The 15,793-nt window shown below is 36.9% G+C and overlaps 1 protein-coding gene across 8 annotated transcripts in view; it reads right to left on the bottom strand.

The window, feature by feature from the left end:
* The window catches only part of grh (grainy head), a 270,619-nt gene that overhangs the window by 15,083 nt on the left and 239,743 nt on the right, over positions 1 to 15,793 (bottom strand). For all 8 annotated transcript variants that reach the window (XM_065361999.1, XM_065362003.1, XM_065362002.1 and 5 more), the window contains 4 exons: positions 12,368 to 12,424; positions 11,986 to 12,084; positions 378 to 557; positions 102 to 154 (listed from right to left, as the gene is read on the bottom strand). In XM_065361999.1, coding sequence (XP_065218071.1) covers positions 102 to 154; positions 378 to 557; positions 11,986 to 12,084; positions 12,368 to 12,424 — 389 coding nt within the window. The remainder of the gene's footprint in view (positions 1 to 101; positions 155 to 377; positions 558 to 11,985; positions 12,085 to 12,367; positions 12,425 to 15,793) is intronic.

The raw sequence follows: 15,793 nt of genomic DNA, 5'->3' as shown, positions 1-15,793 counted from the left end.
CGTACGATGTGATTTTTTCGACAATCTCGAGTATTTTTATAAGAGAGAAAAATTTACTGTTTAGCGGGCAAATAGGTATTTCATATGTTTACGGTATTTACCTTGATGCGTCCGTTTCGTGACCGTAGAATCCTTGAAGTTCCATCGACGTTAGCTGTAACACATTACACACGCGTTTAGATACTACATACAAGAGTACCCAATGCAGAAAACATAATATACCTTACACACAACGTTTATCTCGTGCCGACTTTTTTTTTTATATAATAATTTAATTTTTTCCAACACCGAGTACTCATAGTCAGTGCAATCAGCATAGATCATTGCTGACAAGAGCGCGATGCGATGATTGAATAAAAGAAGAATATAGCACATACCTTATCGATATCTTCAGCTGGGGTAAATAATACTGGTGGTTTAGCGAGATCAGCCATGCAGTAGAATTCGGATCTTTCGCAAGGCTGGTGATACAATTCGTCCATTTTTTTACGTCCTGTAGCGGTCATCTTGCGTTTGGCTGCTCTTCTTTCTTCATCTCTGGTTTTTCTTTCGGCTCCCTGCGCAAAAGTGAAAATGATAATTGGCTTAGATTATTACGGTGTACCGAGAAATTGGGGTCATCAGGTGCATACTTAATACTTAAAACGCATGTATGAGCGATAATATAATACGATAGCACTAGCAGCAGCGAGACAGACATACGTGTATATGTAGACGTCCGCGGAGAAAAATTGGATCTTTTTTTTTTGCCTTTCATCTTTAACATACACGTAGGTCTCTCGTATAGTATATAAGTACTTGTACCTAGAAGCCTAAGTGGTAATTCGTATCAACCAACGAATCATGTACAGTAAGAAAAAATATTCATTCTAATATGTTATATGACCCGCCTAAGGGTAAATTTTATAGCTTTATCGTTGCTGGCTGATTATCGCCTCGACTTTTTTTCTCATTTTTTATTATCGCTGCAGCCTGCTCGACGGAGGCTAATAGCAATAATTTGCGCGTGTAAAACGAACATATAGGTATATACAAAACGTGATATCATCTTTAGAAAGTTATATACTTGTACAAGTCTACCAAAAATTACCAACTTTACTCTTAGCTGGGCCTGGGCCAATAACAAAATGGCACGCAAACTGTACTAAGAAAATTTGACCTCTTTGGCAGTCGAAAAAACACTGTAGGCGCTTTTAAAACGACCAAATTTCAGAGTATCTCGGTTCATATGGCTCTAAATTCAAATTCACCCAAAGATTCGAGTTCAGCGACCTCAAAACACTAACAAACGATATGTAACTCGATATGCTTTCATTTCGTTCTCTAAATCCTTATTTTAGGGGATGTAAGGGGTGAAAATGGCTCAAAATCATCCCTTTTGATCAAAAATTGTAATTTTTAGAAAAACCTCAACTTTGAAAACATTATTCAATAAAAATCATGTATTTTTCACCTCGTGGCAATTTTCACCCTTACGGCTCAATTTCCACCCCTTTTACCCCCTCCTAGGGGATGAAATGACTTCAAAACAAGTATATCGAGTGACATATCGTTTTCTACGTTTTCAAGGTCACTGATTTCGAATTCTCACTTGATTTTTCATTTTTTTGAGTTTTTGTTGAATTACTGATTTTCGAATAACGTATTTCCCATCATTTTTTCTCAAAAAGCTTATTTTTGATATGTTTTTCCCACAGAAGATAAAAAATGTAATTTTTTAGATTTAGAGCAAAAATATCTCAAAAACTACTTCATGAAAAAATATAGAATTGGACTCTACTGAAAGGAAATTTCACACCTTTTAATTTATCTCTCATTCATTTTTTTCGTAAGACACTTAGTTGACCCAGGAAATCAATACAAGCAACTCTGTACTCGAGGTTCGTTGCTGCGTCAGCTCTAACCAACGCCATCTTAGAAAATTTCCATCATAAGGCTGCCCAAGCTGCCGACTGTATCTGCGCCGTGATGTTACGGTAGCTTACGAAAAGCTAATCGAATTTAACGATTGGATCGCGCCAGGCCAACCCGTATAGCTCCTTCTACTCGACACCATATACTCCGCCTTCAACTGGGACGTGACACGACTCGACGCATGTCACCAGGGCACACCGCCGTCGTCGTCGTGCTTCGCCATACACCACAGCCGAGCCGCAGAGATTTACGTACGTACAGCTTCATGGCGCATATATAATTGCCTAATTCGGCTCAAAGCGTCCCAAAAAAAAGCTATAATGGTGTAATAAGAAGATAATTGGTCGCGGTAATCGAATAAAGGCGGCGAAATATATCTTCGGAGTCGATAAATAATATGGCCAAGCCTCTCTCTCTCACTCTAATAAACGAACGAGGTCGCGGAAATCGTAAATCATCGTAGAAAGGATTCTTCGACTCGCAGTTAAGATATGGCTCTCGAGCAAAGTACAGAGAGAAGAAAAAAACTCAACTATGGATCGATTTATGAGGGGAGACAAGGGTATACAGGGATGCACAGACAGCGATGGAAACGCGATCGGTATCCGGTGTGCTTAGGAACTTGCACTTTAATTGATACCACTTGCGACGACGTATAGTACATACTGCAGAGAGCTTATAGGTACATAAATTGACGACGACGACAACTGCAGCAGCAGCGACGACTCGACTATCGCAGCATCCAAAGCCATCGATCGTCTGGTCGTCGCATCGCGTTTCTCTCGTGTATTATTCTTAATTTCCCCACAAACGACTCGGTTAATTGCTTAAATGTCACGTTTACTTGATAAACGCGTCCTCTCGCGAACAGAATTTTTTATTTCTTCTCTATACGTTCTAAATCATCTCGTGTACCATAATATATTTTATACAAAGCTCATCATATTCTATCTACGCGTAGAATAGAGGCTGCCGTTTATATTAAAACACCTGTTTCGTTTTGTATTAGAATTTTTATCATATTATACCGCGCATTCAAAGAGAAAGTATCTATCCTCGTGTATTGATCAACAGTAGATTATCCGAACGGTGGAAAAAAAATCTTTAATAACAATTTATTTGTCTGTTTTGCATATATAGCCAGCTTCTTCTAATGGCCGATGGATGGCGGATTAACTCCAAACACCAGTACATATACTGGAAGGCGAAAAAATTAAGATATAAAATTAAACGGTAGCCCGATATAACTTTCATTTTTTATATGCCATCGATACGTAAACATATATAAAAATCTAAATATGCTAATTCCATATGTTTGCGCGTCCAAGTCGTATGTAGTCTTAATTAGTCCTGTACGATATTTTCTTCCCTCGGAGCGCTAAATATTCCGTTATCTGTGCGCATATCTCCAATATATATCTACACAACGCAACCGACCAATTATAATTTCTACACACAAACATATCAAACGTCCGATAAATAAAAAGCCAGCCGTCACCTTTTTCATATAAATATCTCCAGATCCGCTTCTCACATACATAAGAAGCACTTATGGCTACCTACCTATCTACTCGTACTAAATAGATACACACTTTGAAAATCAAAAATTGGTTCGCGTAATTACTCATCGAATGTAATGTAATTCTGCCTCGGGCTATATACCCGAATAAAAATCCAATAAGTTATGTACGAAGCTACGAACATGGAGCCCGATAGCTAGATCGAAAATCACTACTTGATTCGATCGATACCCCTTCTCATGTGTTCCTCATCGTGTTACGTACTCGAAGATTGTTTAAAATTACATAATGGGTAGCTAAGAAGCGATAAACTGCGTAGCTTCCAGAAATTAGTAATTTTATACCGAGTTAATATATAGTAAATCGATTTATAAGTCTTCTATAAATCCGAGGCCTTCGCGATGATGATTTTCACCCAGTGCACGAGCCGTATCCGCGGTTAGGGTCGATAAACGGCCGAATTAACAGGAAATTCGGATTCGGCAGCCTTGAAAACATTGGAAACGATATACTACTCGATATACTTGTCTAGAGATTGGTTTCACCCAGGGTAGGGGGTGAAAGGGGGGTGTAGATTGAGTTATGAGGGTGGAAATCGTCGTGAGACGGAAAAATTCAATTTTGTACAGAATTATGTGGCGAAATTTGAGATTTTCCAAAAAAATTATGATTTTTGATCGAAAATGGGTAGTTTTCCATTTTCACCCCTTGCATTCCCTAAAATGGGGTTCAGAGGGTGAAATAAAAGTATATCGAGTTGTATATGGTTTTCTAGGTTATTGAGGTCGCTGAACTCGAATCTTTACGCAGATTTAAAATTTAGACCATAGGAGACTGGATATGTCGAATTTTGATACCTTTAAGAGCATCTGTCGGGTTAGTTTGGGTTGAAAAATCTGAATTTTTAATGACGGTTTTGATATTCAAATAGATCTGGCAAAAAACTCCAGTTAAAGCCACATCCAGGTAATAACTCCACAAAACCCCCAATAAAATAAAAACTGACTGAAAATTCGGAATCAGCGACCTCGAAAACCAAGCAAACGATATACGACTCGATATATCTACCATTAGATCAGTATCATGCCTTTTTAGGGGATGAAAGGGGTGAAAATTGCGCTACGGGGGTGAAAATCGTCAAGAGACTGAAAACCCAAAAACTATACATATTGATCTTTCAAAATTCCAGATTTTTTGAAAAGTTGTGCTTTGGAATCGAAAGGGGTGGTTTCCAGGCCATTTTCACCCCTTTCATCCCTTAAAATGAGGATTGAGAAGGTGAAATAAAAGTATATTGAGTAGTATATCGATTGTTAGGTTTTAGAGGTCGCTGAACTCGAATCTTCACACAAATTTGGGATTCAGACAATAAGAGACCAGATACGTCGAAGTTTCATCTATTTTGGAGTCATTATCAGCATTAGTTGGACTTCCAGGAGTCTATTTTCTCGAATACAGTCTTTAGACAACTAAATATGTCAGATTTAATGCAAAAGAAAACAAATTTTCAAAATTATTCATCGCCAGGTAATATGAATGAAGTTTCGTTGGTGTACTTTCTCAAAGCTCAAATCAACTATAACCAAATCCAAAGCTCCCATACAATGGGTGCTTTAGTTTAGCAATACTATAATACCCTGCCCTACCACCCCCCCCCAGGGGCGGACTGGCCATAAGAGCTACCGGGAAAATCCCGGTAGGCCCCGGGAAAAAAGTGGACCCTTGAGTGGAGAATGGGCCCTTTTGATGAAAAATGGGCCCCTATAGTTATAAATTTTTTATAAAATTCGAAAGTATGCAACTTTTTTTGGTAATGAGTGAGAAAAGACTATGGAAAATGGTCCCTTCATTTACAAATAGGCCCCAATTTCTTTCATTTCCCGGTAGATTCTTTTGGGCCAGTCCACGCCTGACCCCCCCCCTAATTTTTCATAGCAACATGAGCAAATTTAAACCAAAATCCAGGCAATACCTCGTCAAAATCTTCACAAAACGAAAAATCAACGGAAGATTTGAAATCAGCGACCTCAAAAACCATGAAGTTGATATACGACACGATGTATGAAAATTTGGTACAATTTTCCACCCCTAATACGAAGGGTTGATTTGATAGAGAAAACCCACCCCAATCTTCTCTTACAAAACCACAGGTATCGACATCTTCCAAACCACTAATAAATCACAACTTTCACTCCAAATCTAAATACACCTCAATTACAAGCGTTTCACAAGTTTCACCCCCTACACAACCCCCACTCAAGGGGTAGTTTTTCCCAACTCGCCTAAACTATACCGTGTCGCATATCGAAATCTACATTTTTGAGGTCGTAGATTCCAAATCTGATGCCAATTTCGCGATTAAACGACTCCGAAACCGTACTTCGTCCACGACACTATACAAACTCCTCAAAAAATCCACTTAAATGCACCCGAGATAATTATTTCTTCAAAGTTTTTCCTCAATTTGGCCCTCGGCCATATTATGACACATCCTATACGCCCGTCTCATTCCATCGTATCGCCACCTAATTAAAATCACCGCCGCGCGTCGAGCCGAAATATGCGGCCGCATTGACCTCACAGCTCATCTGCGAGACGCGTTTACGACGTTCTAATCATATCCACGTCAGTATCGTCAAAAAGAAATAGATTCGTCTGGTCGAATGAAAATTTCATTTATTGTTTAAGCATGCGTACGCGTAATCTCGACTCGTGTGGGTGCTTGAAGAGATAGAAGGGGGTTAAAAAAAAATGAACCGCTGCCTTGTGTTTTTTTCTTCATGTATTACGAGTATTATTATGAATACATTTTGAAAAATGATTGAAGGCAAAAAAATGCTGATAACGCCCATCTTTTAATGTACCTACCAACGAACGTTTGAAAGACACTAATTGATTAGAACGCTCGGTCTCGCGGGGTAATATAGAGAGTACTGAGCAGCAGAGAGGAGACTGAGTTCTTAAAACTTTCAAAAATCACTTATAAAACCAATATCTGTAGTAGGTGTGTTGTATATCGAGCATATCCCTAATTAAAACATATCTCGAGGGGGTACCATAGCACAGGAAAGGATTTCCTCTTTGAATGAACCTCGCAGGTTCTTCGATTGAAGATTGAGCTTCGTCCTTTATAGTTCAGTTTACGGATACACTCAGGCAAAGGGAGCGAGAAGAGGGAGAAATTTATGGAAAAATTAATTTTTTCATTTTTAATTATTATATCAGGTACATGTACGGTTAAGACTGGTTGTTCGTATTAGGCATCTCTTAGATGTATATTCGAGAGCCTCTCGATGTAATTCCGTTACAATAACGTTTCTGTAACCAATGCATCGATTCTATGGAGTGCAAAATGGAAAAAATCCGCAAGATATGGAATCCCAGCTATACACAATATGTGTCTCACAGTATCTACGATGCATCTACTCGATACATGAAGAACGAATCTATCTATACACATATACAGGTACGGGATTAAATGTCTCGAAATGGATATAATCATCTTGTAATTCGAAACGGAATGCAACAACAACGTAGCTCTAATCAACTTTAATCATGATGTAGATTGACGTACGTGATTTTTTTACAAATTGTATCGCGGCCGCAACTTCATACGCGCGGAATATTAATCATTTATAATGGTTCGCGTAAACGCCGCCTTTATAATTGTTTCGCCGTCGTACACACACCACGTAGTAGGTATACGTATCTGGAATAGGTACACTACCTTCGGGCAACGGCCGCAACCTCTCGCTCAAATTTGACTCGACAATGTAGTCCACGCTGCCGATGCCGATGCCCGCGCGACCAGCATCAGCGATCAGCGAGAGAGTCTGTATTAAAGAAACGCGGTAGTCCGCGGGGTCAATAGGATAATCTTTTCTCGTGCTGAACAAATGAAGAGCAACGAGCCAAGCTGAGGCAGCCGCGGACTCCTCTATATCTCTGCTGCTCGGCATAATATATATCCCGTAGCCAAACTAGCATCCGTTTTTTAATTATAATCATTATTCTCGGCTGCGAATAACGTATCCCTTAGCTAACTCATAAATAATTCCGCCGCAACGGACGCGCGGACAAAATTACCACCATCGAACGGCGCACTAACGCCGCAATATACATAAATAATGACCGGCTAACTTTTCGGCATCCAAGAGCTCTCTCGCTCTTTCCATCTGAGATCTCTAATACTTGTAGGTACTTCTCTGCTGCACACTGTGAATTATTATTTTAAATACGAGCACGGCGCGATCCACTCGGAGCGTTTTGCCTCATACACCCCCTCCCCCCAGCCACCTCTCTGCTGCACTTTGTCGTTGATGTCGTCGTAGGTGTAATTGACCTGCCGAATTATCGAAGATGGATGCCTGGCGCTGGACCCACCATGCCAACAGACCACGTCTCTAAAGTATAGTCATTAGAGTCGAAGAAAAACTGCATCGAGAAGCCCCAAAGGATTACACGGCCATATGTAAGTATAAATAGCGTGGAAATTTGGTAACTCGAAATCCTATACTCAATCTTAGTGAGGTAAGAGTATGTCTAACTAACATAGGTCCTCGGGTAATGTTCCACGAGACGATGGAAATTTTCCAAGAAGTCATATGGGAGAAGGTGCTGTCACGAAATCACACCGATGGAGACGTGGAATATTGATGAGATACTCGTATGTGAGAAGGTGCTGTGATGAGAGGATCCTTGAGGGAAAATTTCAAAAACCTTTGTAAATCAGCCATATTTTTGAACTCAAAATTCCATGGAATCATATCACCAAAATTTAAAGGACCAGAGCCCCCAGAAAGTCCCCCCTCTGGAAACCATATCCTCACAAAACCCCCATCAACTAATCCCAAACCACCTTATCTATCATCCACCGACCAAATTCTATTTCCTGAAATTAATTTCCGCCCATTTACGTACGAACATACACGAATAGTCGATCAAGCAGCTCCCTCGTTTCGAAAAGATCTCGGCGAAATGATTTTTTTTTTCAATTTCAGATAATAAATTACTTTTGGGTCCCTCTCCGCCCCGTTCCGCCCCGCCCTCTTCTCTATAGCTAGAAAAACGTTTCTCGCTAAATATTAAAGATCATAATCGCGTTCTAACTGCTAATGAATCTTTTAGCTTTGGATCACGACCACGGAATCTAATTTTAAGAAGATGCATCGTCAACGCGCGATGAGTCAATTAATTAATTACACTAGTTCGAGAATCGTCGTACCAATATGAGGAAGAGAGAAACAGCGATGGTATAGAAAGAGAAGTAAAATAAACTGTTCGTGATTGCCGTCGGCTCGAGCTGGAGCTGAAAAATAATATTAAAGAGAGAAAGAGAGACAGACGTCTGTAGTACAAATCACATTCACAAGAAGGCAGACGCGTTAACGTGTTTTCGTTTTCGCCATTTTGTTTCCAAGTATACCTACAATCCTACATATATTGAAATTTGTACATAGAAACCTTGGAAAATGCACCTCGCAGGAGGCAGAGGAGGAATTCGCCCATTTTTTATCCAAAAAGATAGGTATCAATGAAACAGAAGAGCAAAAAAATTGCCAAGCAATTTGTAAGCGCCACAGGTAAAAATTCAAAAGGTCAAGAGAGTCTCGAGTCGAATCAGCTCGCAGGAAAAAATTGACGAAAGGAGGGGTAAGGAGGGACAGGGGAGGGAAACATTATCTCGCATCGTGTCACCTTTGACCTCCCTATTCAAATTATCGTGTTTTTTCCTGATTTTTCGAAGAAAAAAAAATGGTAAGTAATTAAAGTTTGATATCGTTTCAAAGAATGTCATAAAAAGCTACGTGTAGACTGTAGGTACGCTGTTGGTGAATTCGGAATCGTAAATGAAACTACTTCCAAAAGCAATAAATTAATCGCCAAATTTATTTTATTCGATGTTGAATAATTTCTTCAATTTTCCGCGAAATCGTTTAAGGTAACTATACTCGCGTAATTCGTTGCCAGAATTTTCCATTTAGGTATCATTATTAATTAATGGTGTATGGTGAAATTTAAGCGAAATTGGAGAAATATTATGATGAATCAATTTTGAGAACAATTTTTCCTAAAATCCTAAAGAAACAAATTGATTTTATAACCGATTCGATCGATTCGATATTGATGGATTTTGATTACTAAGCCAACTCGTTCCAATTTTCAATTTTTAAAATTACAGAAGAAATCAAATCACTTCTATTTCATGGAAAACCAGATTAATATTTTTCATTCAATTTCGAAATCTAACATCGAAAAATAATCGATAACAAGCCTACCAAAATTTTGTACATCGAATCACGGTCGAAATCATGAAAAAATTGACGTCAATTTTCATAAAAATGTTAAGCTCAAGTTCAATCAATTCATCATCCCTAACAAAATCGATTGTACTGTCAAGAAATCGATGTACATATTGAACATCGAATCCTTTCGAAAATATCAAATACCTATTTTTGAATAATTTTTCCCGCCTTTTTTCCCCAAAATAGATCGGTAGTGAAATTGAAAAAACATTTTTTTGATTAATCGATTTCATCGAAAAGTCGATGCAAACATCGAAATCATCATTCTCATCGATTTCCTCGAAATTTTTTCCATATAACTTGAAACAGTTTAGCACCGATACGAAAGTTCGCATAGAAATCGAACAGCACACTTATTTTTGAAAAATCGATAGGTGTTGATAAATCGAACATTAAGTGATTTCGAAGTTATTTACGCCGAATGAGGAAGAACGATAATTCCCATAAAATCGAACAAAAGTCGATTTAAATCGATTTTTGCAATCGATAAATCGAATTATTTAGAGGTTATCACAAATTAGTCACAAATTCGAATTCTAATCAATTTTTTTCCATTTATAATCAGAATCGATATTTCAATCAAAAATATTCGATAAATCGATTATTTGTAACTCGATTTATCGAATAGAAAATCGATAATCGAATTTTTGGGAATTTTCAAAATTGGTCACACATTCGAATTCTAACCAATTTTTTTCATTTACAATCAGAATCGTTATATTTTCAAAAATATTCGATAAATCGATTTACAAATAATCGATTTATCGAATAGGAAATTAATACTTACTTAATTGAATTTTTTAGAAATTTCCAAAATTGGTTACAGATTCTAATTTTAACCATTTTTTTTTTCATTTTTCATCAAAATCGATATTTCAAAAATGATCAATAAATCGATTTATCGAATGGAAAATCGATAATCGAATTTCTCGGAAATTATAGGGAAATGATTTTATAGCTTTCGAAAATTTAATCAGAATCGATATCTGAAAAATAATTGATGGACTGTCTGCATCGAAATCGAACATCACATCGGAAAAAATCGATAGTTATTCAATACATTGAATGTCACGTCGTTTTGAAATTATTTGCAACTACGTATGTAAATGTAATCAAAAAACTAATTTCAATCAATCCCAGAAAAATTTCAAGTCGGTTCAAATTGATTTGTGAAGTCGATAAATCGAACTATTTCGATAATCCCAGACTGGTCTGACTCTCGATTTACATTTTAACCAATTTTTTAAAACCACTTTCAATAAGAATCAAAATTTTGAAAATATTCGATTAGCTAATCGATAATTTTTGAATCAATCTATCGAATGGAAAATTGACGATCAGTTCGCTTTGGAATCAAGTCGAATTGTTTTTTAAAAAATACAGAAATTTTGGTCAATTTTTGACTGATTTTTCACATTTTTTTATTTTTTGGGTTCCAAAATCAAAAATTACCCAATTCCAATATTTTTGCACCAGAAATGAGCATTTTCTACTTTAAAAATGCCAAAATTCACCAGAAAAAATTTTTAAATACGAAAAAATTGAGAAAATTCCTAGGAAGAATGAAAAATTAAACACCCATAGGTACTTTTTACCGGGGTTGGGGGGGGGGGAGGATTTCCAATTTTCACGTTCATCTTTTCACTGTAAGAGTTGTCAATCACCAAAAGTCCACTTACACTTCCCTTCACTTCAACTCTGAACCATCTCCAAATCCATATTCCTCTTCCTTCCCTGCCTCCCTCCCCCCTCAAATTCATAATATCAACGCTCAACATCCTCCCAATGAAATACATGATACGTTCTTGTAATTTAAAACCCATCCACGGATTCGATTCCCATTTGGTAAAGTCTATTCTATCCTACGCCACCAAATACTAGGTCACACTGACCAACACGCTGTTGTGACCCGATTTGGAGTACACGAATCCATATCCAACGCATTAGATCCCGTCATAATATAATGCAAATTATTAAAAAATAAAAAATAACTCGCATTTTTACGTTGGCGCCAAAACTCAAACTGCGCATGTATCATCATCGTCATTCGCTTAATACACGACGAATAGGTACAATCAATGCGAAAAATTCTCTTCGGCGAGTTGGAGTAAAGAGTAAAAAAAATGTCAAGGTAAGTACATAATAATCTAAGGTTTCCGAATGTCCTTTATAATATTATAGTAAATATATCTACCTATAACATCTATAATTCCGCACCAGTAAAAAAATATAACAGAAAAACTCACCTTATCGCAGAATACTTTAATTTGACAATATCCTCTATGGTAAACCGGACCCTCTCTTGGATCTTCATACGTATCTATTTGCAAATGTAGCGGTAACCCCTGCGAACATGTGAAAAATCATCCAATTACACCTCGAGTTTCAAATCGAATCGCCCGGCAACCTTCGCACGAGGCGTTAATTAATGTAATTAATCGGAATTTTTCTCTCCACAATAAGCTTTCATTAATAATACAGGCGAATACTGGGTAGGTAATTCGCCAATACCACCTCGTTTTTTTTTTCAAACAATCAGTTCGTTCCAACTTTCCAAGGCTGTACGTCGTCGGCAAAGAGGAGAAAAAAATTCCAACTTTGATACCGAAAGTTCACCGAGCTACTTACTTTCACTCCTTTTTGACTGCTGAAATCCGTGCTTAGGCATTGGACCGCGATATTAATCTGTAACACAAATAGATAAATTCCATCGTTAATAAAAATAAAAAAAAATCCTAAGATATTTTAAAAGCGACCTACAAATCAACAAACATCCCGATTCGCAGTCGCGCAGATACGAATACGAATACATTAACGCATCCGAGCAGCTTCCACGCATCGAGATTGAGATAAGGATGATGATAAAAAAAATACATATACATCGCGTAAAAATTATCATAAAAGTCGTCCTCTCGTATACACTTAGGTATCTCTATCTATAAGGTATCTCTAAAATGTTTGTAGAACCTCAAAAATTATACTATACGATTAATGGCTACCATTTTCGTGCTGAAAATTAGGTCGACCTAGAGCCTACGGCGAGACCGTACATTCGAGCTCATCTGACTCCATTATTCGCCACATAACGCCTAATTATCGAGGTTTAGAGATGAGATGTGCTACCCTCGCGCCTCCTGGATTCTTCGCTGCCGATGCTACCGTTACACAGCTTCTGACGCTGACACATCTCCTGTCTTACGACGACGATGTCTTGTCGTTTTCAAACCGAACGACAACGACAACGCTAAAACCGAAGCTTATTCATCTTGATGCGATGGGTATTATAATAAAGGTATATACAGTATAAATCCTGCTATCTATGGTTTAATTGGCTCGCACCTTCGGAGTCCATTACCGCGTTACCACCTGCTGTTATAATATGAATCTTCCAGGTATAGCTATATATGCCCACCCCCGCATCGCCCATAGCGTCCTCGTGTGTAAACTGAGATCTCCCATAACTACATATAACCCTGACAATAGGATTAGTATTATGGATTTTACTCGCCCGTATACGTTTTTGGAGTAATTCCTACGATTTTTTTGGGGTCTTCGATATGTGTGTCTCTGTGTCTTCTCTCCCCTCCCACCCAGGTTACCTCCTCATTCGTGCAGTCGTCAAATAAACGTGTAATCTTCTAGCATAGGTACCTATTTGGAATATATCTCGTTCAGGTCTACCTCTTATATACTTACACGAAAGAAATACTTCCGGGGCATTGAGACAAGGGTGAAGATAATTTCATGTTTTGATTCATAATCTAGACTATGTAATGAAGACCCCCCCCCTCTACTCATCCCCATGTTTTCCTTTCAGAATATAACACTCTCAACCTCTCTATAACGAGCTGGTTAATAATTTGTTGGGCAGTACGTAAATTCAGAACTCAATTATTCATGAAAGACTCCCTGAACACGAACCAGTGAATTTCAATAATTTTTCACTGATGACAGAGACAAAATTGCCCAAAAAAATCACTTCGAGTCAACCATGCATTGAATCGGTAATTTTCAAAAAAATATTGGGGGGGGGGATTCAAATTTTTCCAAGAGAAGCATGTCTGACAAATTTTTCAAAATCAAAATATATGTTCCAATTTTTGAAGAAAGAGAAGAAGAAGGGGAGGGGGAAGCCGGCCAAAAGATTTTCGGAATTTAATCTCAAAAAAATAACATTTAAAAAAAAAAGTTTTGATTTAATAAGTAAATGAAAAGAAAACAGAATTTTTGCAATTTTTGAAAAAACAGGACTTCTTTTTTATTTTGAAAAAAGTACGACTTTTTCAAAAATTTGGGAGAAAATCAAGGCTTTTGATCAATTTTAGCGGTAAACAAAACTTTTTTGCAATTTTAGCAAAAAAACAGCACCTTTTCGCAACTTTAACAAAAAAGGAGTTTTTTTTTCAATCATCATCAAATTCTGAACCATTTTGAAATTTTCTCGAAAAGCAGGAATTTTTTTTCAATTTTAAACGAAGGTAAAATTTTATTATATTTTGGCAAAAAATGATTTTTCCGTAATTTTGGAGAAAACTCTGCTCTTTAATTTTAGCAAGTTTCGCAAAAAAGGACTTTTTTGCAATTTTTCATAAAAACCAAAACTTTTTGGCAACATTGTCAAAAAAACTAGGATTTTTTCCAATTTTTTCAAAAAGCAGGACTTTTTTAATTTTTATAAAAATAAGAACTTTTTAAAATTTTTACCATGATTTTTTTTAAATTTTGACAAAAAACAGATCTTTTTGGCAAGTTTGGCAAAGAGCAAGACTTTTTTGCAATTTTAACAAAAAAACAGAACACTTTTTGGATTTCTGGTCAAAACTAGGACTTTTTCGCAATTTTCGTAAACACCAACATTTTCTTGCATTTTAGTAAAAATTAGGACTTTTTGCCATATTTGAGACTTTTTTTACAACTCTGGAAAAAATTGGAACTTTTTTCTGCATTTTTGCCAACATTAGGAATTTTTTTTAATTCTTGCAAAAAAACGGAACTTTTTCAATTTTTGCAAAACAAACACACGATTTCTTTGCAATTTTGAAAAAATTAGGGCTTTTTTGGAATTTTGACAAAAAACAGGACTTTTTCTTTCAAATTTTGATCACATATAGGAGCACATTAGATAACAGCGATGAATAGCACAAGAGTAAATAACTGAGCTGAAAATGTCAATATCAGAAGATACCGTAGGGATTGGGGGTGGGGGGTTGGTGAGGAGCAGAGATTAATTAGGTACCTAATGACAACGATAGTCTGAAAAATAGGTACAAATAAATGAAGCCAAAATAACATTCGAGGAAATATCCCTCGATATTTAAATTCTTTCCACAACATCGAAACTAATTTACTTATTTTCGTTTCGTAAACATCGCCACAAAAAAAAAACACCGCAAAAAATTCGCGAAAATTCGTAAACAAACTAAATTAAGTATAAGATTAATATCATTTTCGTTTTTTTCCCTGCGGCGAGGAAAAAAAATGCAATACATAGTAAGCAAGCATTCGCGAGTTAATTATAAAATTAGCGAGCGACCTTAATGACGGAAAATTCATTGAAAATTTTTTTCGCCACGAATCAGTCCATTCAATTAGCCTCGATAATCGGCGCGGTGAAATGTCAAAGTCAAGTCAACGCGCTTGCCGGAAAATTCCCCACAATGAAACCGGTTTCTGAAAATTCGCCTAACGATCAATTTCGGATCGAAAAATCGTAACGTTCGATTTTTGTAATCTATAAATTGATTTTTCGTGGAAAAGAGTAGTAGAAAAAAATTTAGATCTCGCAAAAGCAAAACAATAGGTACGTTTCAGAATTCAGATCGATATAATTTTTTTCGTCCAATTAAACGCAAAAAATTCTCCTCGATATTCGATTTACTAGTAGCTTATAAAAAAGCATAAGTGCGCGAATTAATCGTCTCACGAAAAACTGGTTGTACAATGTACAGTACACGCAAATCCCATTTAAAACGTTATTTTTAAATTGCGACATTGCCAAAAAAAAAAAAGGTTATTTTTCGGACTGGTTTACAGTTTTACACATATCGTCGTCAT

The sequence above is a fragment of the Planococcus citri genome, chromosome 4 (assembly GCF_950023065.1).
Source record: "Planococcus citri chromosome 4, ihPlaCitr1.1, whole genome shotgun sequence".
NCBI lineage: Eukaryota > Metazoa > Arthropoda > Insecta > Hemiptera > Pseudococcidae > Planococcus > Planococcus citri.
The sequence above is the reverse complement of the archived record's forward strand: the minus strand, read 5'-3'. Positions and strand labels throughout refer to the sequence as shown.